The sequence below is a fragment of the Oncorhynchus gorbuscha genome, unplaced genomic scaffold, assembly GCF_021184085.1.
Source record: "Oncorhynchus gorbuscha isolate QuinsamMale2020 ecotype Even-year unplaced genomic scaffold, OgorEven_v1.0 Un_scaffold_551, whole genome shotgun sequence".
Lineage (NCBI taxonomy): Eukaryota > Metazoa > Chordata > Actinopteri > Salmoniformes > Salmonidae > Oncorhynchus > Oncorhynchus gorbuscha.
In genome coordinates, this window is record NW_025745380.1 from 489,126 (window position 1) to 516,627 (window position 27,502).

Genomic DNA, 27,502 nt, shown 5'->3' on the forward strand with positions numbered 1-27,502 from the left:
AATGATCTGTGGTTAAGCAGGTCGCTAGCTAGCTAATGATCTGTGGTTAGCAGGTCGCTAGCTAATGATCTGTGGTTAGCAGGTCGCTAGCTAATGATCTGTGGTTAGCAGGTCGCTAGCTAATGATCTGTGGTTAGCAGGTTGCTAGCTAGCTAATGATCGGTGGTTAGCAGGTTGCTAGCTAATGATCTGTGGTTAAGCAGGTTGCTAGCTAGCTAATGATCTGTGGTTAGCAGGTTGCTAGCTAATGCTATAACAGGACAGAACAAGGTTGAAGTAACTCTCTCTCCTCCCCTCTCCCCCTCTCCCTCCAGTCTTCACTCTCCAGGATCTGTGCTGCAGAGCGATTGTCTCCTGCACGCCCGTCCACCTGATCGACAAGCTGCCGTTGCCCGTGGCGATAAAGTCCCACCTCAAGTCCTTCTCTATGGCCAATGGGATGAACGCAGTGATGATGCACGGACGTTCCTATTCGCTGGCCAACGCGGGGGGCGGGTCTAAAGGGAACAGTCTGAAGCGTTCTAAATCTATCAAACCCCCCCAGAGCCCCCCACAGAACTGCACACGTAACAACTGTAAAATCTCCTAGTGATAGACCCTGTCTGGGGGAGGGGGAGACTGACACCCTAAACACACTGAAACAGACCCTGTCCCTTCCACTGAGGGGAGGATGTGTAGAGCCTGTGGGGAGAACCAAGTCTGAGACCTAACCTACACCCTGAAGGGAGGAGATACCCTGAAACAGACCCTGTGACACCCAGTGTAGGAGGGGAGGAAGGGGGAAACCTAGTGTAGGAGGGGAGGAAGGAGGTGAAACCTACCACCCTGAAGGGGGAGGAGGGAGGTGAAACCCAGTGTAGGAGGAGGAGGAGGGAGGTGAAACCTAGTGTAGGACCCTGGAGGAGGAGGGAGGTGAAACCTAGTGTAGGAGGAGGAGGAGGGAGGTGTGTGGACACAGACTTGAGGAGACCCGACCAGACATTTCTGGTCAACCCTCGTCCATAGGAGGGTTGTGCTGGAGTTGTAATACACCCAGAATACACCCCCAGAATACACACCCAGAATACATCCACACCCAGAATACACCCACATCTGGTCCTTCTGTAGCTCAGAATACACCCAGGGTAGTGGGTTCGATCCGGACACCCAGAATGTATGCACACATGACTGTAATGGACGTCTGCTAAATGGCATTATTACATCCAGAATACACCCAGAATACACCCATATTACATCCACACCCAGAATACACCCAGAATACACCCAGAATACATCCACATCCAGAATACACCCAGAATACATCCACATCCAGAATACACCCAGAATACATCCACACCCAGAATACATCCACATCCAGAATACACCCAGAATACACCCAGAATACATCCAGAATACATCCAGAATACGTCCACACCCAGAATACATCCATCCACTCCCAGAATACATCCAGAATACATCCACACCCAGAATACATCCATCCACACCCAGAATACACCCAGAATACATCCAGAATAGATCCACACAACCCTACTGAGTTCTAGTGTTTTCCCCTCTCTTCTTCCCTCCCTTTCTCTCTCTGTTGATCAGAGTGTTGCCTCCTGCTGTCCCATGATTCATATGTTAAATAATAGATGTTCTCTTCATGGATCTCTGCCTGCTCTCCTTCCTTCCTCTCTCCATCTCTCTCACTCTGCCTGCTCTCTCTCTCCATCTCTCTGCCTGCTCTCCTTCTCTCCTTCCTTCCTCTCTCCATCTCCCTCACTCTGCCTGCTCTCTCTCTCCCTCACTCTGCCTGCTCTCTCTCCCTACATCTCCCTCACTCTGCCTGCTCTCTCTCTCCCTCACTGCCTGCTCTCTCTCTCCTCACTGCCTGCTCTCTCTCCCTACATCTCCCTCACTCTGCCTGCTCTCTCTCCCTACATCTCCCTCACTCTGCCTGCTCTCTCTCCCTACATCTCCCTCACTCTGCCTGCTCTCTCTCCCTACATCTCCCTCACTCTGCCTGCTCTCTCTCCCTACATCTCCCTCACTCTGCCTGCTCTCTCTCCCTACATCTCCCTCACTCTGCCTGCTCTCTCTCCCTACATCTCCCTCACTCTGCCTGCTCTCTCTCCCTACATCTCCCTCACTCTGCCTGCTCTCTCTCCCTACATCTCCCTCACTCTGCCTGCTCTCTCTCCCTACATCTCCCTCACTCTGCCTGCTCTCTCTCTCCCTACATCTCCCTCACTCTGCCTGCTCTCTCTCTCTCTCTCCATCTAGTGCACTATGTAGGGAATAGGGTGTCATAGAGCTCTGGTCTAAAGTAGTGCACTATATAGGGAATAGTGTACCATTTAGGATGTAGTCCCAGACTCACCCAATGAAGCCTGGTTGTTAGGCTGAGTGGTGTTCTCTTCTCACTGCAGGGCGGCCATATTGTTTTCCTACACAGACAGTCAGCGACGTGAGCGTGGAGCCCCAGAGTTTCTATTTCTATTCAGGGAAATCTCCTGGCACTCAAAGCTATTTTTCTCCCTTATTGTTCTGTGTTTTACTGAACAGTCCCTCTGGTCTCAGAGAGAGTAGTATCTCTCTGAGTATCAACCGCTAGAAGGACAGACTCTTCTATATATGTATGGACGGCCTTTTCTCATTTGGGGAAAAGTCTGTCCTCTCCGTCTTCTCTTCTGCGTGATCCGGAAACCGATAAGTGGTCGAGTGGTGCCAATTAGTTAGTAGATGAACAGAAGAGGCTCCTCCCCTCCTCGATAGCCAATTAGTTAGTAGATGAACAGAAGAGGCTCCTCCCCTCCTCGATAGCCACCTTTCATGGAGGATGGTCATGTGGATCCTACCTGAGTCCTTCACGGAAAGACTCTTGAAATGTTTTTGTTTTTTTCATCACGTTACACATTTATTGGGGATTCCACCCTGTCAACATAATTTGCCTGATGATGTGTGAGTGGAGAGGAGTCTTAATTCTATACAGGTAGCATTCTCACCCACGTTCCCTTCTCGCCCACGTTCCCTTCTCGCCCACGTTCCCTTCTCGCCGCCGTTCCCTTCTCACCCACGTTCCCTTCATCCCGTTCCCTTCGCCCACGTTCCCTTCTCACCCACGTTCCCTTCTCACCCACGTTCCCTTCTCACCCACGTTCCCTTCTCGCCGCCGTTCCCTTCTCACCCACGTTCCCTTCCCACCCACGTTCCCTTCTCGCCCACGTTCCCTTCTCACCCACGTTCCCTTCTCACCCACGTTCCCTTCTCGCCGCCGTTCCCTTCTCGCCGCCGTTCCCTTCTCACCCACGTTCCCTTCTCGCCCACGTTCCCTTCTCGCCCACGTTCCCTTCTCGCCGCCTCTCCTCAATTACCTTTGACCTTTTTCCAAAAGGAGGCGATAAGAGGACGGAGGGAGAGAGGGACGCCGGAGTTGAGTAAACGTAATGGAGAAAAGGACTTTGTTTTATGTAGTTTGTATGCAACAGTTGCATCCATCGCCTCAAAAGTCCAGTATTGTATGAATGAAGAAAATAGGACTTTAACTCTTGTCTGCTTTTTATAAAGAAGCTTCTCCCCCCGACAGCCTTTTTCCAGGCCTCCCTCTGTGAGGTTTTCCTGGTTAGGTCACATGGTCAGGTCATGAGGTCAGGGAAAACCTCTCGGTCTGGTAATATGAAAAGGTTGTCATGCTGTTCTTTGGCCAGGACAGAAGCATAGGATGTATCCCAAATGGCACCCTAGTCACTATGGTCCCTGGTCGAAAGTAGTGCCCTATCTAGGGAGTAGGGTGCCAGTAGAGTCCTAATAGTGATCTGGTTGGTTGTAGACTGTAAAGGAGAGAAGAGGTGTTTTGGTTCTTGGGCAGCACGTCATAATATGGACCCCACTACCTTCGACATGTAGAGAAGACGAACTTTCAACAAAACCTTTTTGTCGTTCATTTGAAAACGTTTTGACATTGTAATGTGTTTTATTACGACACCAGCCTTTGATGTTGACCTTTATAATAGTCGGACATGAGGAAGGCCTCAAATTACACCCTATTCTTCAAAATAAGTGCAGTGCTTTTTAAAATAAGTGCCCTAATAATGGGGGAATAGGATGTAATTTGGAAACAGAGATATTATATATTTTTTTCTTCTCAAATGATTTCTCTAGATAGGATTAATGTTGTTATTATGATGGACTGTTAAAAAAAAAAAAAAAAAAGTTGGCAAAGAATGATGGGAGATGGAGTTTTGTGATCATGTCAGGAGAAGGGCCCCGTTTGGGGGTGTCCCTGATGTTGCCTGAGTTGAAGTTGTTAATGTGCGTCCCAATTGACACCCTATTCCTTATATAGTGCACTGCTTTTGAACAGAGCAGTGCTCTTGATAGGAAATAGGTGGCCATTTTGGACTAAGGGAAGAGAAATGATGGTGAACACAACATGTAAACACTATGGGTGTGTCCTAAAAGAGCACTTTTATTACCTATGTAGTGCATATGCCAATGGACCCTGGTCAAAAGTAGTGCACTACATAGGGTGTGATTTGGGATGCATTCCTATTTTCCCTTGGTTGTAGCTGCTGCTGGGTAATTTAAACAAGGAGTGTGTGATCGAACGAGCGCAAGAGTGTGTTCTTAATTATTATTTTTTAAACAAGCCGAAACATGTTTTTAAATTATTGATTGTACAGTTTTAGGCTAGGGTATGAAAAGCAGATACTTTTTTCACAATAAAAACTGTTCTTAACGTTGTCAAATTGTTATGGTGTCTTCTGTGATTAAAAAATAAAATATTTCACCTTTTATTTAACTTGGCAAGTCAGTTAAGAACAAATTTCTTATTTACAATGACGGCCTAACCCAGACGACGCTGGGCCAATTGTGCGCCGCCCTGTGGGACTCCCAATCACAGCCGGTTGTGATACAGCCTGGATTCAAACCAGGGACTGTAGTGATATAGCCTCTAGCACTGAGATGAGGTGCCTTAGACCGCTGCACCACTCGGGAGCCTGAACCAGGGTCTGTAGTGATATCGCCTCTAGCACTGAGATGAGGTGCCTTAGACCGCTGCACCACTCGGGAGCCTGAACCAGGGTCTGTAGTGATATCGCCTCTAGCACTGAGATGAGGTGCCTTAGACCGCTGCACCACTCGGGAGCCTGAACCAGGGTCTGTAGTGATATCGCCTCTAGCACTGAGATGAGGTGCCTTAGACCGCTGCACCACTCGGGAGCCTGAACCAGGGTCTGTAGTGATATCGCCTCTAGCACTGAGATGAGGTGCTTTAGACCGAACCAGGGTCTGTAGTGATATCGCCTCTAGCACTGAGATGAGGTGCTTTAGACCGCTGCACCACTCGGGAGCCTGAACCAGGGTCTGTAGTGATATCGCCTCTAGCACTGAGATGAGGTGCCTTAGACCGCTGCACCACTCGCGAGCCTGAACCAGGGTCTGATTGTAAAGGGATAGTTTAGATTTGACATATTAAGATGTTTGTCTATGGACAAGGAGTGACTGCAATCCACACTTTTGTTAAAATAGACATTTGCCAACAACAAGTAGTCTTGAAGTCTGACCAAAACCTTGACACAAAAAGGCTGCATTAACACAAGCAGCCCAATTATTGGATCTTTTGCCAAGTGATTGGCAAAACATCTGATCTCATTGGTCAAAAGACCAATTAGTGGCGTCAACGTCTGAATTGGGCTGCCTGTGTGAACAGCATAAGGCCAGGATTCGATCAGATCACCTGTGGTAACTGCATCATTGTTTTTGTTGAGGTGGTGTCGGAGGTGTGACTGTCAAAATGGTTTAAAAAAAATAATCTAAAAGGTCTGACCAAAACCTTGACACACTAACCAGAGGTTATATTGTGTGTTTACAGTGTGTTAGTTTATCCTATGTAGCGGCTGGAGGTGCGTGCAGAACCTAGCGCCATAGACATGAGTATCAGTTTCTTAAAGAAACAACGCCATCTACTGGCCCCAATACATAGACACTAACCTCGTCCCCCAGGCTAGTGATTTGGAGGTCAGTATGAGGCCCTGCCCCTCATAAAAATAAAAATAAAGAATTTATAGTAAAGACATGTCATTTAAATGTAAAAAATTAACTACTTTTTAATGTGCCATGAACACAACCAGTTATGTTTTCATCTGATTGTCAAACCACTCACTATAAAAAGTAGGTTACCATCACACGTTCATTCAAAAATAATTCCGGAATCCCAACAGCGCCACCCGCTAACTTTTCCTTCAATCCGCAAGTGTCTGAAACCATCTCACCCGAGAAAGCATCCGAGCGAGCGAAACAGCGCCCCCCTCTGCCTTACTATATAACATACCATAGTCTTTTCAGCCAGACAGCATCAGATACATGTCCTCTGTCTCCACGACGACGGCAGTATTATCAGCAGCACCTGTTTTTCTACTAAAGAAATGCGTATTGTATCCATCCCCCTAGTCCAAGTCCAAGGACCCGGTCTGGGTTTCTTCTAAGCTGACATGGAATTGTTTTAAGATGGTCGTAACAAGGATAATTGAGCTATTTGATGTATAATTCTAGGACCCCTGTAGGAATAAAATACATTATTTGATGAAACATTGCTGCTATTACTGCTATTAGCCCAAAGAAATTAATCAAATAAAAGATTCAGACATGGAAAAACAGACTGTAAAATGGAATCAAATAACAGATTCAGACATGGAAAAACAGACTGTAAAATGGACTCAACTAACAGATTACTACATGGAAAAACAGACTGTAAAATGGAATCAAATAACAGATTCATACATGGAAAAACAGACTGTAAAATGGACTCAACTAACAGATTCATACATGGAAAAACAGACTGTAAAATGGAATCAAAAGGAAATGTTTTATACATGTCTGTACTACATCTGAGAGATTTTTTATTTATTTATTTTTTATCCGTTATTTTACCAGGTAAGTTGACTGAGAACACGTTCTCATTTGCAGCAACAACCTGGGGAATAGTTGTCCTTCAATAGGGAGAGGAGGGGGATGAATGAGCCAATTTGTAAACTTATATATAAGAAACCTCATTTTAATATGATTTTTAAAACCCTCAAACACCAGGTTAGCCACACCCAGTGGTGGATAAAGTACCCAGTTGTCATATTGGAGTCATAGTAAAGATACATGAAAAGAAAATGACTCAAGTGAAAGTCACCCAGTAAAATACTACTTCAGTAAAAGTCACCCAGTAAAATACTACTTTAGTAAAAGTCACCCAGTAAAATACTACTTCAGTAAAAGTCACCCAGTAAAATACTACTTTAGTAAAAGTCACCCAGTAAAATACTACTTCAGTAAAAGTCACCCAGTAAAATACTACTTTAGTAAAAGTCACCCAGTAAAATACTACTTTAGTAAAAGTCACCCAGTAAAATACTACTTTAGTAAGTCACCCAGTAAAATACTACTTCAGTAAAAGTCACCCAGTAAAATACTACTTTAGTAAAAGTCACCCAGTAAAATACTACTTTAGTAAAAGTCACCCAGTAAAATACTACTTTAGTAAAAGTCACCCAGTAAAATACTACTTTAGTAAAAGTCACCCAGTAAAATACTACTTTAGTAAAAGTCACCCAGTAAAATACTACTTTAGTAAAAGTCACCCAGTAAAATACTACTTTAGTAAAAGTCACCCAGTAAAATACTACTTTAGTAAGTCACCCAGTAAAATGCTACTTTAGTAAAAGTCACCCAGTAAAATACTACTTTAGTAAAAGTCACCCAGTAAAATACTACTTTAGTGAAAGTCACCCAGTAAAATACTACTTTAGTAAAAGTCACCCAGTAAAATACTACATTAGTAAAAGTCACCCAGTAAAATACTACTTTAGTAAAACTCACCCAGTAAAATACTACTTTAGTAAGTCACCCAGTAAAATACTACTTTAGTAAGTCACCCAGTAAAATACTACTTTAGTAAGTCACCCAGTAAAATACTACTTTAGTAAAAGTCACCCAGTAAAATACTACTTTAGTAAGTCACCCAGTAAAATACTACTTTAGTAAAAGTCACCCAGTAAAATACTACTTTAGTAAGTCACCCAGTAAAATACTACTTTAGTAAGTCACCCAGTAAAATACTACTTTAGTAAAAGTCACCCAGTAAAATACTACTTTAGTAAAAGTCACCCAGTAAAATACTACTTTAGTAAGTCACCCAGTAAAATACTACTTTAGTAAAAGTCACCCAGTAAAATACTACTTTAGTAAGTCACCCAGTAAAATACTACTTTAGTAAGTCACCCAGTAAAATACTACTTTAGTAAGTCACCCAGTAAAATACTACTTTAGTAAAAGTCACCCAGTAAAATACTACTTTAGTAAAAGTCACCCAGTAAAATACTACTTTAGTAAAAGTCACCCAGTAAAATACTACTTTAGTAAAAGTCACCCAGTAAAATACTACTTTAGTAAAAGTCACCCAGTAAAATACTACTTTAGTAAAAGTCACCCAGTAAAATACTACTTTAGTAAAACTCACCCAGTAAAATACTACTTTAGTAAAAGTCACCCAGTAAAATACTACTTTAGTAAAAGTCACCCAGTAAAATACTACTTTAGTAAAAGTCACCCAGTAAAATACTACTTTAGTAAAAGTCACCCAGTAAAATACTACTTTAGTAAAAGTCTAAAAGTATTCGGTTTTAAATAGTAAATATACTATTAAATAGGACTATTATAGGGGAAGGCAACAGATCTCGATGAGGGTTATTTTAAAGGATTGGAGCGCCCTTCCTGGTTCTAAAACGACAGCGCCAGAATAGCTCAACGATGTTAAAGTTGTTGAACCAACTTGTGGTGCTGAAGGATGGCTGAAGGATGTCTGAAGGATGGCTGAAGGATGTCTGAAGGATGGCTGAATGATAACTGAAGGATAACTGAAGGATGGCTGAAGGATAGCTGACTGATAACTGAAGGATAGCTGACTGATAACTGAAGGATAGCTGACTGATAACTGAAGGATAACTGAAGGATGGCTGAAGGATAGCTGACTGATAACTGAAGGATAGCTGAAGGATAGCTGACTGATAACTGAAGGATAGCTGACTGATAACTGAAGGATAGCTGAAGGATAGCTGACTGATAACTGAAGGATAGCTGACTGATAACTGACTGATAACTGAAGGATGGCTGAAGGATAACTGGAGGATAGCTGAAGGATGACTGAAGGATGGCTGAAGGATGGCTGAGGGATGGCTGAAGGATGGCTGAAGGATGGCTGAGGGATGGCTGAGGGATGGCTGAGGGATGGCTGAAGGATAGCTGAAGGATAACTGAAGGATGACTGAAGGATAACTGAAGGATAACTGGAGGATAGCTCAGCCATTCGGCCAGTTCAGGAACAAACAATAATTTGCAGTATAATCTAATAGGCCTATGACTAGATGGTATAGCTATTAGTAGGCTACAGCCTAATGGAAAAACAAATACATACAGCTTCATATCATTGCACTGTTTGCGAGGAGAGCTTTAGTTGCTAGTAGACATTTCATTGTATTGTGTCATGTATTCTATATCATAAATAGACTTTGATTTGATTGACTTGAATAGATTGTTAAAATGTATCCTGTTACGGAATAAAAGAAAACAGATGTGGACTATCAATTCATATAATTTATTTGCATAGATTATACACGCTATCAAATTAATTAACCAAGTAGTGGATATACATCATTACTAAGTAGAACTGAAGGAAATTAGTTTTAAAACAGACATAAAAATCAATCTATTGGTGTGGCGTATTCACGAATCTCAACATACTAGAACTTTTTATTTTATTTTACCTATTTAACCAGGCAAGTCAGTTAAGAACAAATTCTTATTTTCAATGACAGCCTAGGAACAGTGGGTTAACTGGCCTAGGAACAGTGGGTTAACTGGCCTAGGAACAGTGGGTTAACTGCCTGTTCAGGGGCAGAACGACAGATTTGTACCTTGTCAGCTCAGGGATTCGAACTTGCAACCTTTCGGTTAATAGACCAACGCTCTAACCACTAGGCTACCCTTACCTCCAACTTGGCACGATTCACATTTCCAATTTCCCACCCTGACATACCAAGCTAGAACGGGCCCTGCGTCTCAACCAATAGCCAGTGTTGGCTAAATATCCCAAGCAGAGCTACAGGCTCTAGTGTTGGCTAAATATCCCAAACAGGGCTACAGGCTCTAGTGTTGGCTAAATATCCCAAGCAGAGCTACAGGCTCTAGTGTTGGCTAAATATCCCAAGCAGAGCTACAGGCTCTAGTGTTGGCTAAATATCCCAAGCAGAGCTACAGGCTCTAGTGTTGGCTAAATATCCCAAACAGGGCTACAGGCTCTAGTGTTGGCTAAATATCCCAAGCAGAGCTACAGGCTCTAGTGTTGGCTAAATATCCCAAACAGGGCTACAGGCTCTAATGTTGGCTAAATATCCTAAGCAGAGCTACAGGCTCTAGTGTTGGCTAAATATCCCAAGCAGGGCTACAGGCTCTAGTGTTGGCTAAATATCCCAAGCAGAGCTACAGGCTCTAGTGTTGGCTAAATATCCCAAGCAGAGCTACAGGCTCTAGTGTTGGCTAAATATCCTAAGCAGAGCTACAGGGGCTCTAGTGTTGGCTAAATATCCCAAGCAGAGCTACAGGCTCTAGTGTTGGCTAAATATCCCAAGCAGAGCTACAGGCTCTAGTGTTGGCTAAATATCCCAAGCAGAGCTACAGGCTCTAGTGTTGGCTAAATATCCCAAGCAGAGCTACAGGCTCTAGTGTTGGCTAAATATCCCAAGCAGGGCTACAGGCTCTAGTGTTGGCTAAATATCCCAAACAGAGCTACAGGCTCTAGTGTTGACTAAATATCCCAAACAGAGCTACAGGCTCTAGTTTTGGCTAAATATCCCAAGCAGAGCTACAGGCTCTAGTGTTGGCTAAATATCCCAAGCAGGGCTACAGGCTCTAGTGTTGGCTAAATATCCCAAGCAGAGCTACAGGCTCTAGTGTTGGCTAAATATCCCAAGCAGAGCTACAGGCTCTAGTGTTGGCTAAATATCCCAAGCAGAGCTACAGGCTCTAGTGTTGGCTAAATATCCCAAGCAGGGCTACAGGCTCTAGTGTTGGCTAAATATCCCAAGCAGAGCTACAGGCTCTAGTGTTGGCTAAATATCCCAAGCAGGGCTACGGTCTCTAGTGTTGGCTAAATATCCCAAACAGAGCTACAGGCTCTAGTGTTGGCTAAATATCCCAGGCAGAGCTACAGGCTCTAGTGTTGGCTAAATATCCCAAGTAGAGCTACAGGCTCAAGTGTTGGCTAAATATCCCAAGCAGAGCTACAGGCTCTAGTGTTGGCTAAATATCCCAAGCAGAGCTACAGGCTCTAGTATTGGCTAAATATCCCAAGCAGAGCTACAGGCTCTAGTGTTGGCTAAATATCCCAAGCAGAGCTATAGGCTCTAGTGTTGGCTAAATATCCCAAGCAGGGCTACAGGCTCTAGTGTTGGCTAAATATCCCAAACAGAGCTACAGGCTCTAGTGTTGGCTAAATATCCCAAGCAGGGCTACAGGCTCTAGTGTTGGCTAAATATCCCAAACAGAGCTACAGGCTCTAGTGTTGGTTAAATATCCCAAGCAGGGCTACAGGCTCTAGTGTTGGCTAAATATCCCAAGCAGAGCTACAGGCTCTAGTGTTGGCTAAATATCCCAAGCAGGGCTACAGGCTATAGTGTTGGCTAAATATCCCAAGCAGAGCTACAGGCTCTAGTGTTGGCTAAATATCCCATGCAGGGCTACAGGCTCTATTGTTGGCTAAATATCCCAAACAGAGCTACAGGCTCTAGTGTTGGCCAAATATCCCAAGCAGGGCTACAGGCTCTATTGTTGGCTAAATATCCCAAACAGAGCTACAGGCTCTAGTGTTGGCTAAATATCCCAAGCAGGGCTACAGGCTCTAGTGTTGGCTAAATATCCCAAACAGGGCTACAGGCTCTAGTGTTGGCTAAATATCCCAAGCAGAGCTACAGGCTCTAGTGTTGGCTAAATATCCCAAGCAGAGCTACAGGCTCTAGTGTTGGCTAAATATCCCAAACAGGGCTACAGGCTCTAGTGTTGGCTAAACATCCCAAGCAGAGCTACAGGCTCTAGTGTTGGCTAAATATCCCAAACAGGGCTACAGCAACTTCCAGAGAGGATCAGGCTCCCTGGGCTTTGCTGTGGCCACTCTGAGTTGGGTGTCCTTGGCAGAAGTGTCACCGTAACCAACTGGTCAAATATTGTTGTGGGTATTATGAACATCAAGGCAGACACACGGTGAATTTAGATCCTCGATCTGATTGGTGTGATGACTACCCTGGTAGTAGGCACGCCAGTCCTCCAGCAGCAATACTACCCTGGTAGTAGGCACGCCAGTCCTCCAGCTGCAATACTACCCTGGTATTAGGCACGCCAGTCCTCCAGCTGCAATACTACCCTGGTAGTAGGCACGCCAGTCCTCCAGCAGCAATACTACCCTGGTAGTAGGCACGCCAGTCCTCCAGCAGCAATACTACCCTGGTAGTAGGCACGCCAGTCCTCCAGCAGCCATACTACCCTGGTAGTAGGCACGCCAGTCCTCCAGCAGCAATACTACCCTGGTATTAGGCACGCCAGTCCTCCAGCAGCAATACTACCCTGGTATTAGGCACGCCAGTCCTCCAGCAGCCATACTACCCTGGTAGTAGGCACGCCAGTCCTCCAGCAGCAATACTACCCTGGTAGTAGGCATGCCAGTCCTCCAGCAGCAATACTACCCTGGTAGTAGGCACGCCAGTCCTCCAGCAGCAATTACTACCCTGGTAGTAGGCACGCCAGTCCTCCAGCAGCAATTACTACCCTGGTAGTAGGCACGCCAGTCCTCCAGCAGCAATACTACCCTGGTATTAGGCACGCCAGTCCTCCAGCTGCAATACTACCCTGGTAGTAGGCACATCAGTCCTCCAGCAGCAATACTACCCTGGTATTAGGCACGCCAGTCCTCCAGCAGCAATACTACCCTGGTAGTAGGCACGCCAGTCCTCCAGCAGCAATACTACCCTGGTAGTAGGCACGCCAGTCCTCCAGCTGCAATACTACCCTGGTAGTAGGCACATCAGTCCTCCAGCAGCAATACTACCCTGGTAGTAGGCACGCCAGTCCTCCAGCAGCCATACTACCCTGGTAGTAGGCATGACAAATTTCAGACACGGCCACTGACTGACTGACTCAAACATGTTATTTACAGATGACAAATAATTTAATTCAAAATCAACTGATACAGAATAAGACTCAAAAAGAATCAACACCCTACTAACATATCAACATACTCATTATATGAACATAACTCAGCATCTCAACAACTCAACATAACTCAGCATCTCAACATCTCAACATAACTCAGCATCTCAACATAACTCAGCATCTCAACATCTCAACATAACTCAGCATCTCAACATCTCAACATAACTCAGCATCTCAACATAACTCAACATAACTCAGCATCTCAACATCTCAACATAACTCAGCATCTCAACATAACTCAGCATCTCAACATCTCAACATAACTCAGCATCTCAACATAACTCAACATAACTCAGCATCTCAACATAACTCAGCATCTCAACATAACTCAACATAACTCAGCATCTCAACATAACTCAGCATCTCAACATAACTCAACATAACTCAACATCTCAACATAACTCAGCATCTCAACATCTCAACATAACTCAGCATCTCAACATCTCAACATAACTCAACATAACTCAACATAACTCAGCATATCAACAACTCAACATAACTCAACAACTCAACACAACTCAACATAAAGATCACCTACCTTTATCACAACTAACTAACTAGCACTTAAACCTTTGTTATATTCATCAAAAAGACAACACACAATATAACAACTCCCTTTATCTCAACTAACTAACACTTAAATCTTCTTCTGGGACAACACTCTATTCCCTACATAGTGCACTACATTAGACCAGAGCTCTATGGCACCCTATTCCCTACATAGTGCACTACATTTGGCTCCTATCAGGCTCCTATCCTCTCTCTGAGTCTAGCTAGGACTGATGTTGTCCCTGGTTCACCTCTGCTCTGCTGGACCCAGGTCTCCGTGGGGGAAGGGGGGCGCTCTCAGGCACCGACCCAGGCAGGACGGGTACCTCGCGGGCAGGCAGCGGCTCCAATCTGGGCCCCCCGTGGGGCCTTCCCTGAAGCCATCCTCTACCCCTGACTGGCCATAGTGGATCTGGAGGGGGAGGGGCTGGTCGCTCCTCTACCCAGCATGCCTGCCTGCTGGCTGGGGTCCGGCCGCGACCAGGGCTGCCTCTGGGGCTGCCTCTGGGGCTGCCTCCACCACGGGGACTGGGGGGCTGGGCTCTACCTAGCCTGGGGGAGCTGTCCCAGGGAGGCCGAATGAACACGGAGGAGGCCTCCGTGGGGGGTGGGTGTTGGAAGGAGGGAGGAGGGCGTGTTTCTTCTCTAAGCTGCCCTGACTCTGGCCTGGTCGGTTTCTCCTCCTCGAAGTGCACCTATAGGGGAAACAGACGGTCTTCATATATATCTATCTGTCTGTGTGTCTGTGTGTCTGTCTGTCTGTCTGTCTGTCTGTCTGTCTGTCTGTCTGTCTGTCTGTCTGTCTGTCTGTCTGTCTGTCTGTCTGTCTGTCTGTCTGTCTGTCTGTCTGTCTGTCTGTCTGTCTGTCATCTTATCTACAACAAGACTGCATCATAAATGGCACCCTAATCCCTTTATAGTGCACTACTTTAGACCAGAATCCTATGGGGTTATAGTACTAACCTGTGGTCTAGGTCTGCCTGCTCCCTGTCTCTGTAGACACTGTAACCTCCTGAGGAGAAAGGCCTTGTCCTTCCCCTCCTAACACCAGAGAGAGAGAGACACAGGAGGAGGAGAGAAATGGATGGATTAGACAGGGAAGAGAGGAAGAGAGAGGGAGGAAGGGGAGAGAGGAAACACTGAGGAAGAGAGGTGAGTGTGTGTGCTTCAGTGTATGTATGTGTAGGAATGCCTCACGTTGACGATCTGTTCCCGTAGAGACATGATGAGACGTTTACGACCCTGAGTCACCTGCCACAGGAAGTACATCACCACCCTACAGGAAGAGACATGAGTCACCTGCCACAGGAAGTACATCACCACCGTACAGGAAGAGACATGATGAGACGTTTGATGAGACGTTTACGACCCCGAGTCACCTGCCACAGGAAGTACATCACCACCGTACAGGAAGTAAAGGCATATTTTTATATTTTAGTCATTTACCTGACATTCTTATTCAGAGCTACAGTCAAAGAATCCATCTTAACATAGCTAGGAGCTAGGCTAGGAGCTAGGCTAGGAGCTAGGCTAGGAGCTAGGCTAGAGCTAGGCTAGGAGCTAGGCTAGGAGCTAGGCTAGGAGCTAGGCTAGGAGCTAGGCTAGGAGCTAGGCTAGGAGCTAGGCTAGGAGCTAGCTAGGAGCTAGGCTAGCTATATCAACCACACTGTCATAGTAATTTTTTTTTTTTATTTTCAATTTTACCTTTATTTAACCAGGCAAGTCAGTTAAGAACACATTCTTATTTTCAATGACGGACTGGGAACAGTGGGTTAACTGCCTGTTCAGGGGCAGAACGACAGATTTGTACCTTGTCAGCTCGGGGGTTTGAACTCGCAACCTTCCGGTTACTAGTCCAACGCTCTAACCACTAGGCTACGCTGCCGCCCCGCTACTCTCAATAGAGTAGTTATCAGATAGCTAGGAGCTAGGCTAGCTATATCAACCACACTGTCATAGTACATTATCCCTCAATAGAGTAGTTATCAGATAGCTAGGAGCTAGGCTAGCTATAGCAACCACACTGTCATAGTACATTATCTCTCAATAGAGTAGTTATCAGATAGTTATCAGATAGCTAGGAGCTAGGCTAGCTATATCAACCACACTGTCATAGTACATTATCCCTCAATAGAGTAGTTATCAGATAGCTAGGAGCTAGGCTAGCTATAGCAACCACACTGTCATTGTCAGTACATCAGTCAGAGCTAGTAGCCTTAGCTTCTGTTCTTTATTTCATGGGAGGATAAAACCGCTACACACACAGTAACATACTGTACCAGGACTGGACATAGGAGAGGTGTGTGTGTGTATACAGCTACTCACAGTACTATGAGTGTTAGGAGGCAGTAGAGGACTTGACTGTGTATAACGTTGATGATCCAAGCCAGCCAGGCAGAGTGGGGCTGAGAGGCCTGAACGGAGGCTAGCCACCGGTCTACAGTCTGCATCACCCAGCCCTGGCCCTGGAACGGACCACACACACTAGAGGGAGGGAGACTGGGGACAGAGACAGGACAGGTAGGGTTAGTGTGTGTCTACAGTCTGCATCACCCAGCCCTGGCCCTGGAACGGACCACACACTAGAGGGAGGGAGACTGGGGACAGAGACAGGACAGGTAGGGTTAGTGTGTGTCTACAGTCTGCATCACCCAGCCCTGGCCCTGGAACGGACCACACACACTAGAGGGAGGAGACTGGGGACAGAGACAGGACAGGTAGGGTTAGTGTGTGTCTACAGTCTGCATCACCCAGCCCTGGCCCTGGAACGGACCACACACACTAGAGGGAGGAGACTGGGGACAGAGACAGGACAGGTAGGGTTAGTGTGTGTCTACAGTCTGCATCACCCAGCCCTGGCCCTGGAACGGACCACACACACTAGAGGGAGGGAGACTGGGGACAGAGACAGGACAGGTAGGGTTAGTGTGTGTCTACAGTCTGCATCACCCAGCCCTGGCCCTGGAACGGACCACATACACTAGAGGGAGGGAGACTGGGGACAGAGACAGGACAGGTAGGGTTAGTGTGTGTCTACAGTCTGCATCACCCAGCCCTGGCCCTGGAACGGACCACACACACTAGAGGGAGGGAGACTGGGGACAGAGACAGGACAGGTAGGGTTAGTGTGTGTCTACAGTCTGCATCACCCAGCCCTGGCCCTGGAACGGACCACACACACTAGAGGGAGGGAGACTGGGGACAGAGACAGGACAGGTAGGGTTAGTGTGTGTCTACAGTCTGCATCACCCAGCCCTGGCCCTGGAACGGACCACACACACTAGAGGGAGGGAGACTGGGGACAGAGACAGGACAGGTAGGGTTAGTGTGTGTCTACAGTCTGCATCACCCAGCCCTGGCCCTGGAACGGACCACACACACTAGAGGGAGGGAGACTGGGGACAGAGACAGGACAGGTAGGGTTAGTGTGTGTCTACAGTCTGCATCACCCAGCCCTGGCCCTGGAACGGACCACACACACTAGAGGGAGGGAGACTGGGGACAGAGACAGGACAGGTAGGGTTAGTGTGTGTCTACAGTCTGCATCACCCAGCCCTGGCCCTGGAACGGACCACACACACTAGAGGGAGGAGACTGGGGACAGAGACAGGACAGGTAGGGTTAGTGTGTGTCTACAGTCTGCATCACCCAGCCCTGGCCCTGGAACGGACCACACACACTAGAGGGAGGAGACTGGGGACAGAGACAGGACAGGTAGGGTTAGTGTGTGTCTACAGTCTGCATCACCCAGCCCTGGTCCTGGAACGGACCACACACACTAGAGGGAGGGAGACTGGGGACAGAGACAGGACAGGTAGGGTTAGTGTGTGTCTACAGTCTGCATCACCCAGCCCTGGCCCTGGAACGGACCACACACACTAGAGGGAGGAGACTGGGGACAGAGACAGGACAGGTAGGGTTAGTGTGTGTCTACAGTCTGCATCACCCAGCCCTGGCCCTGGAACGGACCACACACACTAGAGGGAGGGAGACTGGGGACAGAGACAGGACAGGTAGGGTTAGTGTGTGTCTACAGTCTGCATCACCCAGCCCTGGCCCTGGAACGGACCACACACACTAGAGGGAGGGAGACTGGGGACAGAGACAGGACAGGTAGGGTTAGTGTGTGTCTACAGTCTGCATCACCCAGCCCTGGCCCTGGAACGGACCACACACACTAGAGGGAGGAGACTGGGGACAGAGACAGGACAGGTAGGGTTAGTGTGTGTCTACAGTCTGCATCACCCAGCCCTGGTCCTGGAACGGACCACACACACTAGAGGGAGGGAGACTGGGGACAGAGACAGGACAGGTAGGGTTAGTGTGTGTCTACAGTCTGCATCACCCAGCCCTGGTCCTGGAACGGACCACACACACTAGAGGGAGGGAGACTGGGGACAGAGACAGGACAGGTAGGGTTAGTGTGTGTCTACAGTCTGCATCACCCAGCCCTGGTCCTGGAACGGACCACACACACTAGAGGGAGGGAGACTGGGGACAGAGACAGGACAGGTAGGGTTAGTGTGTGTCTACAGTCTGCATCACCCAGCCCTGGCCCTGGAAAGGACCACACACACTAGAGGGAGGGAGACTGGGGACAGAGACAGGACAGGTAGGGTTAGTGTGTGTCTATCCACTGGTCTACAGTCGGTGTGAGAAAGTTACAGATGCACAGATATCACTACCCCCCAAAAATGCTAACCCTGTTATTGTAATGGTGAGTGGTTAATGTCCTGGCGTTGTGATATTTGAACATCTAACTTTCTCACTCATCATCATTCAATATTCATTCATTAATTCACGATTCATTCACGGTAGCACCAACATTAATGTAGAAGTGTTTAGAAACATCATCTATTCTTATTTACAATAAAAGTGACTCCAAAATGACACTACATTAGTTACCCTTCATTTCTATTGGGCACCAAATCATCTGACACAACCAAAACAAACAGCAAATACAACCAACCAGTTTGTAGAGTCACAAGGTTGATGTAGTCACTGTGTGCTAGAAATATGGGACCAAATACTCAACTTTAAACTACTACTAAACTAAGTGAATTTGCCCCAATACTTTTGGTCCCTTAAAATGTGAGGACTATGTACAAGAAGTGCTGTAATATCTAAACGGGTCACCCAATATGGATGAAAATACCCTCAAATTAAAGCTGACAGTCTGCACTTTAACCTCATAGTCGTTGTACCGTTTCAAATCCAAAAGTGTTGGAGTACAGAGCCACAACAACAAGCAAAATGGTCGCTGTCCCAATGCTTTTGGAGCTCACTGTACTTCCTGTGCTTGGACCTCCTATGTTCAACATAATAAATGGCTCCCGATCCTCCAGATGAACCAAACTCACTGAAAGTGGCAGTAATAACACGTCTTCTGAAAAAGCCAAACCGTGACCTGATAAATGAAAATAACTATCAGTCTGTCTAATCTCCCGTTCCTGTCAAAAACGCTAGAAAAAGCTGTTTCTCAGCAACTCACCGCCGTCCTGAAAACAAATCATGTATACGAAACGTTCCAGTCTGGTTTTAGACCCCCATCATAGTACTGAGACCACACTTACGAAGGTTGTAAATTACCTTTTAATGGCGTCAGACCGAGCCTCTGCTTCTGTCCTTGTGCTCCTAGACCTTAGTGCCGCTTTCAACACCATCAATCACCACATTTTTTTGGGGGGGGGGGGGGGGGGGATTGGAAACCATAAATGGTCCACACGGACAAGTTCTTATCTGTCAGAAAGATATCAGTTCGTCTCAGTGGACGGTTTGTCTTCGGACGTTCGGTGTTCCCCAAGGTTCCGTTCTAGGACCACTATGGTTTTCACTATATATGATACCTCTTGGTGATGTCATAACGGAAACACAATGTCAACTTTCACTGCTATATGTGGACGACGTACAGCTATAGATTTCAATGAAACATGGTGAAGCCACATAATTGCCAACCCCAAAGCCTGTGCTTCAGACATAAGGAAATGGATGGCGGCAATTTTGGTACTTTTAATCTTCGACAAAACAGAGATGTTAGATCTCTAGATCTATTACACCAATCATATCACACCAATCATATCCCACCAATCATATCCCACCAATCATATCCCACCAATCATATTCCACCAATCATATCACACCAATCATATCACACCAATCATATTCCACCAATCATATCACACCAATCATATTCCACCAATCATATCCCACCAATCATATTCCACCAATCATATCACACCAATCATATACCACCAATCATATACCACCAATCATATTCCACCAATCATATCACACCAATCATATCACACCAATCATATTCCACCAATCATATTCCACCAATCATATTCCACCAATCATATTCCACCAATCATATCACACCAATCATATCACACCAATCATATTACACCAATCATATTCCACCAATCATATCACACCAATCATATCACACCAATCATATCACACCAATCATATTCCACCAATCATATTCCACCAATCATATCACACCAATCATATCACACCAATCATATTACACCAATCATATTACACCAATCATATTACACCAATCATATCACACCAATCATATCACACCAATCATATCACACCAATCATATCACACCAATCATATCACACCAATCATATCCCACCAATCATATCACACCAATCATATCACACCAATCATATTACACCAATCATATCCCACCAATCATATTACACCAGTGCTAGACTCTACACTGGCTTCCTGTTAAGGCTCGGGCTGATTTCAAGGTTTTACCGCTAACCTACAAAGCATTACAGGACTTACTCCTACCCCTCTCTCAGAGTTAGTCCTGTGGTACATACTGTATCTACACGTACGCTACGGTCACAAGGACTCCTTATTGTCCCTAGAATTCCTAAGCAACCAGCTGGAAGCAAGGCCTTTCTCCTATAGAGCGACATTTTTATGGAACGGTCTGCCTGTCCATGTGAGAGATGAAGACTCGATCTCAGCCTTGTAAGTCTTTACTGAAGACTCATCTCTTCAGTAGGTCCTATGATTGAGTGCAGTCTGGCCCAGGGGGTGTGAAGGTAAACGGCAAGGCACTGGAGTGACCAACCATCCTTGCGTTTTCCGCCTGGCGGCTCCCCTCACTCCACTAAGTTCCTCTGTCTCTGACCCTATTACGGAGGCTGAGTCACTGGCTCGCTCTCACTCTCCCATGCCCTCCCTAGGAGGGTGCATCCCGTCATGCCACGCTGTAGGAGTGAGTGGGTTGAGTCCCTGACGGGATCCGGGATCTTCCTATCCAGTTTTGCGCCCTCTGGGACTTCTGTGGTGGGGGAGATCTTCGTGGACTATACTGCCCTACCATCACACGGAACACCAGATAAGACAGGAGAATTACACCAGATAGGACAGGCTGACCCCCCGGCACATAGACTATTACAGAATAGACACTGGAGACTGAGACAGGGGAGGGTCGTGGTAACCCCTGGACGGGGCCAACTAGCCCCACCTACTTTGCCAAAGCACAGCCCCCACACCACCAAAGGGATATCAACAGACCACTAACTTACTACCCTGAGACAAAGCAGAGTATACTGCCCTACCAAGCAAAAAGGCAGTAACTGATCATCTACATCTGCATCGCTTGCTGTTTGTGGTTTTAGGCTGGGTTTCTGTAGAAGCACTCTGCTGATGTAAAAGGGCTTTATAAAAAGCATTGTGTTGATTGTGAGTGTGTGTGTGTGTGTGTGTGTGTGTGTGTGTGTGTGTGTGTGTGTGTGTGTGTGTGTGTGTGTGTGTGTGTGTGTGTGTGTGTGTGTGTGTGTGTGTGTGTGTGTGTGTGTGTGTGTGTGTGTGTGTACCTCCAGAGTGTGTATGCCAGCAGGGCCAGAGTCCCCAGGTAACAGGGGAGGAAGAGGAGGGAGATGAAGAGGGTCTGCATCTGACCCACCCTACTCCAGGAGCTGGGAGGATGGCAGCTCCTTATGCTGGTCTAGGAGAGAGGGAGGAGGGGGGAGAGAGGGAGGAGGGGGAGAAAGGTAGGGAGGAGAGAGGGAGGAGGGGGAGAGAGGGAGGAGGGGGAGAGAGGGAGGGGGAGAGGGGGAGGGGGGAGAGAGGGAGGAGGGGGGGGAGGAGGGGGGAGAGAGAGGGAGGAGGGGGAGAGAGGGAGGAGGGGGAGAGAGGTAGGGAGGAGGGGAGAGAGGAGAGGAGGGAGGAGAGAGGGAGGGAGAGGAGGAGGGAGGAGAGAGGTAGGAGGGAGGAGGGAGGAGGAGGGAGGAGGGGGAGAGAGGGAGGAGGGGGGAGGGAGGGAGGGAGGGAGGGAGGAGGAGGAGGAGGGGGAGGAGAGAGGTAGGAGGGAGGAGAGGGGGAGGAGGGGGAGAGAGGGAGGAGGAGGGGGAGAGAGGGGAGGAGGGAGAGAGAGGTAGGAGGGAGGAGAGAGAGAGGTAGGAGGGGGAGAGAGGTAGGAGGGGAGAGAGGGAGGAGGGAGAGAGGGAGGAGAGAGGGAGGAGGGGGAGAGAGGGAGGAGGGAGAGAGAGAGGGAGGAGGGGAGAGAGAGGGAGGAGGGAGAGAGAGGTAGGAGGGGGAGAGAGGGAGGAGGGGGAGAGAGGGAGGAGGGGGGAGAGAGGGAGGAGGGGAGAGAGGGAGGAGGGGAGAGGGAGGGAGGAGAGAGGTAGGAGGGGGGAGAGAGGGAGGAGGGGGAGAGGGAGGAGGAGAGGAGGGAGGAGGGGGGAGAGAGAGAGGTAGAAGGGAGGAGAGAGGGGGAGAGAGGGAGAGAGAGGAGGAGGGAGGAGAGAGAGGTAGGAGGGGAGAGAGGGAGGAGGGGGAGAGAGGGAGGGGGGAGAGAGGTAGGAGGGAGGAGAGAGGGAGGAGGGGGAGAGAGGGAGGAGGAGAGAGGGAGGAGGGGGAGAGAGAGGGAGGAGGAGGGGAGAGAGGAGGAGGGAGGGAGAGGGAGGAGGGAGGAGAGAGGGGAGGAGAGAGGGGAGGAGGAGGGGGGAGAGGGGAGGGAGGGAGGAGGGAGGAGAGAGGGAGGAGGGGGAGAGAGGGAGGAGGGGGAGAGGAGGGAGGGGGAGAGAGGGAGGAGGGGGAGAGAGGGAGGAGGGGGAGAGAGGGAGGGAGGAGGGGAGATAGGGAGGGAGCGAGGGAGGGAGGGAGGAGAGAGGAGGAGGGGGGGGAGAGAGGTAGGAGGAGGGAGAGAGGTAGGGAGGAGAGAGGGAGGAGGGGAGGGTAGGGAGGAGAGAGGGAGGAGGAGAGAGAGAGGTAGGAGGGGAGGGGGGGAGAGAGGTGGGAGGGGGGGAGAGAGGGAGGGAGGGGGAGAGAGGGAGCAGGGGGGGAGGAGAGAGGGAGGGGGAGAGAGGAGAGTAGGAGGGGGAGAGAGGGAGGGAGGGAGGAGAGAGGGAGGAGGGGGAGAGAGGTAGGGAGGAGAGAGGGAGGAGGGGGGAGAGAGGGAGGAGGGGAGGGAGAGAGGGAGGAGGAGGGGAGATAGGGAGCAGGGGGGGAGGAGAGAGGTAGGGGGGGAGAGAGGGAGGAGGGGGAGAGAGGGAGCAGGGGGAGGAGAGAGGTAGGAGGGGGAGAGAGGAGGAGAGGGGGGGGAGAGAGGGAGGGAGGGAGGAGAGAGGGAGGAGAGAGGGAGGAGGGGGAGAGAGGTAGGGAGGGAGGAGAGAGGGAGGGAGGGAGGGAGAGAGGTAGGGAGGGGAGGAGAGAGGGAGCAGGGGGAGAGAGAGGTAGGGGGAGGAGGGAGGGAGGAGAGAGGAGGAGGGAGGAGGAGAGGGAGGGAGGGAGGGAGGAGAGAGAGGGAGGAGGGGGGAGAGAGGTAGGGAGGAGAGAGGGAGGAGGGAGGAGAGAGGGAGGAGGGGGAGAGAGGGAGGAGGGGGAGGAGAGAGGAGGAGGGGGAGAGAGGGAGGAGGGGGAGAGAGGGAGCAGGGGGAGAGAGAGGAGGAGGGGGAGGGAGGAGAGAGGGAGGAGGGGGAGAGGAGGAGGGAGGAGAGGAGGGGGAGAGAGGGGGGAGGGAGAGAGAGGGAGGAGAGAGGGAGGAGGGGGGGGAGAGAGGTAGGGAGGGAGGAGAGAGGTAGGGAGGGAGGAGAGGAGAGGTAGGGAGGGAGGGAGAGAGAGGGAGCAGGGGGAGAGAGAGGTAGGGAGGAGAGAGGAGGGAGGAGGGGGAGAGGTAGGGAGGGAGGGAGAGGGAGGAGGGGGAGAGGTAGGGAGGGAGGAGGGGAGAGAGAGGTAGGGAGGAGAGAGGAGGGGGAGAGAGAGGTAGGGAGGGAGGAGAGAGGGAGGGAGAGAGAGGTAGGGAGGGAGGAGAGGGAGGAGAGAGGGAGGAGGGGAGAGAGAGGTAGGGAGGAGAGAGGAGGGAGGAGGGGGAGGAGGGAGGAGGGGGAGAGAGGGAGGAGGGGGAGAGAGGGAGGGAGGGGGAGAGAGGGAGGGGAGGGGGAGAGAGAGGGAGGGGGGAGGGAGGAGGCGGGAGGAGAGAGGAGGGAGGGAGAGGTAGGAGGGAGGAGAGAGGTAGGGAGGGAGGGAGGAGAGAGGGGTTGGAGGGGGAGAGAGAGTTGAGGGGGAGAGAGAGGTAGGGAGGGAGGAGAGAGAGGTAGGGAGGGAGGAGAGAGGTAGGAGGGAGGAGAGAGAGGGAGGAGGGGGAGAGAGAGAAGGGGGAGAGAGGTAGGAGGGAGGGAGAGAGGGAGGAGGGGGAGAGGAGGAGGGGAGAGAGAGGAGGGAGGGAGGAGGAGAGAGGTAGGAGGGAGGAGAGAGAGGTAGGGAGGGAGGGAGGAGAGAGGGAGGAGGGGGAGAGAGCGAGGAGGGGAGAGAGAGGTAGGGAGGAGAGAGGAGGGGGAGAGGAGGAGGGAGGTAGGGAGGAGGAGAGAGAGGTAGGGAGGGAGGGAGGAGAGAGGGAGGAGGGGGAGAGCGAGGGAGGGGGAGAGAGCGAGGAGGGGAGAGAGAGGTAGGGAGGAGAGGAGGGGGAGAGAGGGAGGGAGAGGGAGGGAGAGAGGGAGGGAGGAGAGGTAGGGAGGGAGGTAGGGAGGGGGAGGAGGGGGGAGAGGAGGGAGGAGGGGTAGAGAGAGGTAGGGAGGGAGGAGGGGGAGAGAAGGAGGAGGGGGAGAGAGATGTAGGGAGAGAGGAGGGGGGAGAGAGGGAGGGAGGAGGAGGGAGGAGAGAGAGAGGTAGGGAGGGAGGAGAGAGGAGAGAGGAGAAAGGGAGGGAGGGAGAGAGGGAGGGGAGAGAGAGGGAGGGAGGAAGGAGGAGGGAGAGAGGGAGGGAGGAGTCTGAGTCTACATCTCAAATGGCACCCTAGTATTACAATGGAACCCTAGTATTACAATGGAACCCTAGTATTACAACGGAACCCTAGTATTACAACGGAACCCTAGTATTCCAACGGAACCCTAGTATTACAACGGAACCCTAGTATCACAACGGAATCCTAGTATCACAATGGAACCCTAGTATTACAATGGAACCCTAGTATTACAATGGAACCCTAGTATTACAATGGAACCCTAGTATTAAAATGGAACCCTAGTATTCCAATGGAACCCTAGTATTCCAATGGAACCCTAGTATTCCAATGGAACCCTAGTATTACAATGGAACCCTAGTATTACAATGGAACCCTAGTATTCCAATGGAACCCTAGTATTCCAATGGAACCCTAGTATTCCAATGGAACCCTAGTATTACAATGGAACCCTAGTATTACAATGGAACCCTAGTATTACAATGGAACCCTAGTATTACAATGGAACCCTAGTATTCACTATTAGTGCACTACTTTTCTCCAGGGCTCTACCTTCTTTAGGTGGAAGATTAGGAAGAGTTTGATGAGCTGAACGACAGGGAGGAGAGGAGAGAAGTACACCCCTATCCTGGAGAGGGAGAGAGACAGAGAGAGGCAGACAGACCGACAGGCAGACAGAGAGAGGCAGACAGACCGAGGCAGACAGATACACAGACAGGCAGACAGATACACAGACAGGCAGGCAGGCAGGCAGGCAGGCAGGCAGGCAGGCAGAGCAACATTAAGACAGTCTCAAGCTAATGATATACTAGCATTTTTTTGGCCAATGTTGCCAGCATGGGGAATTTTTATCAGCTGCGCCACCTAGTGTGCAATTTTAGGACTACTCCAATCAGAGCTCAGATATTGGTCATGTGATCAGTCTGCTATTCTAATATATTTTGAAAAATGTACATCCATTTTGCTGTGAAAAGTTTGCCATTCACACCTCATATGTTGCCTCACTATAATATTGTATCATGATACGTTAATGCATACATACTGTGTTCAGTTTGTCATGTTTAACTGACGAAAATGGTGGGCATGCTAATCGATTATATAGATATAGGTTACTAGAGAGGCAGAGTGGGTATAGATATATAGGTTACTAGAGAGGCAGAGAGGGTATAGATATAGGTTACTAGAGAGGCGGAGAGGGTGTAGATATAGGTTACTAGAGAAGCAGAGAGGGTAGAGATATAGGTTACTAGAGAGGCAGAGAGGGTGTAGATATAGGTTACTAGAGAGGCAGAGAGGGTGTAGATATAGGTTACTAGAGAAGCAGAGAGGGTATATATATAGGTTACTAGAGAAGTAGAGTGGGTAGGACTATAGGTTACTAGAGAAGCAGAGTGGGTATAGATATAGGTTACTAGAGAAGCAGAGTGGGTAGGACTATAGGTTACTAGAGAAGCAGAGTGGGTAGGACTATAGGTTACTAGAGAAGCAGAGTGGGTAGGACTATAGGTTACTGTACCAGGCCAGGGTCTGAGCGTTGATCAGATCTAGAACGTTCCTGACCACGTCAAACTCTGCCGGCTTCACAACACACCTGGTGGCAATCACACTAAAGACAACAACAGGTGTGCTTGAGTCCATGTTGGAGTTAAATACTAAACTATCTATATAAGTGTATTTCTTGTAAATATACTAAACATGGAATAACCACAGGGCATACTTGTAGAGGAGAGGATAAGACACTGAGTTGACAAAACATTATGAACACCTGCTCTTTCCATGACACAGACTGACCAGGGGAATCCAGGTGAAAGATATGATCCCTTATTGATGTCACTTGTTAAATCCACTTCAATCAGTGTAGATGAAGGGGAGGAGACCTGGTTAAAGGAGGATTTTTAAGCCTTGAGACAATAGAGACATGGATTGTGTCTGTGTGCCATTCAGAGGGTGTATGGTAGTAGGTACCAGACACACCGGTTTGTGTCAAGAACTGCAACGTTGTTGGGTTTTTCACACTCAACAGTTTCCTGTGTGTATCAAGAATGGTCCACCACCCAAATGACATCCAGACAACTGGACACAACTGTGGGAGACATTGGAGTCAACATGGGCCAGTATCCCTGTGGAACACTTTCAACACCTTGTAGAGTCAACATGGGCCAGCATCCCTGTGGGGCAGCTTTCAACACCTTGTAGAGTCAACATGGACCAGCATCCCTGTGGAACACTTTCAACACCTTGTAGAGTCAACATGGGCCAGCATCCCTGTGGAACGCTTTCAACACCTTGTAGAGTCAACATGGGCCAGCATCCCTGTGGAACGCTTTCAACACCTTGTAGAGTCAACATGGGCCAGCATCCCTGTGGAACGCTTTCAACTCCTTGTAGAGTCAACATGGACCAGCATCCCTGTGGAACGCTTTCAACACCTTGTAGAGTCAACATGGGCCAGC

The 27,502-nt window shown here is 48.7% G+C and overlaps 2 protein-coding genes across 2 annotated transcripts in view; one reads left to right on the plus strand and one right to left on the minus strand.

The window, feature by feature from the left end:
* Window positions 1-741, plus strand: part of rab40c (RAB40c, member RAS oncogene family) — a 40,621-nt gene extending 39,880 nt beyond the window's left edge. The window contains exon 7 of the mRNA XM_046333956.1: window positions 315-741. Within this exon, the coding sequence (XP_046189912.1) occupies window positions 315-589 (275 nt within the window). The 3' untranslated portion in view covers window positions 590-741. The remainder of the gene's footprint in view (window positions 1-314) is intronic.
* Window positions 742-14,060: 13,319 nt separating this feature from the next.
* LOC124018610 (transmembrane channel-like protein 5) overlaps window positions 14,061-27,502 on the minus strand; it is a 43,293-nt gene continuing 29,851 nt past the window's right edge. Inside the window, exons 15-21 of the mRNA XM_046333951.1 lie at window positions 26,566-26,655; window positions 25,602-25,677; window positions 21,685-21,815; window positions 16,162-16,335; window positions 15,034-15,112; window positions 14,800-14,877; window positions 14,061-14,531 (exon numbers count right to left, since the gene is read on the minus strand). Coding sequence (XP_046189907.1) covers window positions 14,061-14,531; window positions 14,800-14,877; window positions 15,034-15,112; window positions 16,162-16,335; window positions 21,685-21,815; window positions 25,602-25,677; window positions 26,566-26,655 — 1,099 coding nt within the window. The remainder of the gene's footprint in view (window positions 14,532-14,799; window positions 14,878-15,033; window positions 15,113-16,161; window positions 16,336-21,684; window positions 21,816-25,601; window positions 25,678-26,565; window positions 26,656-27,502) is intronic.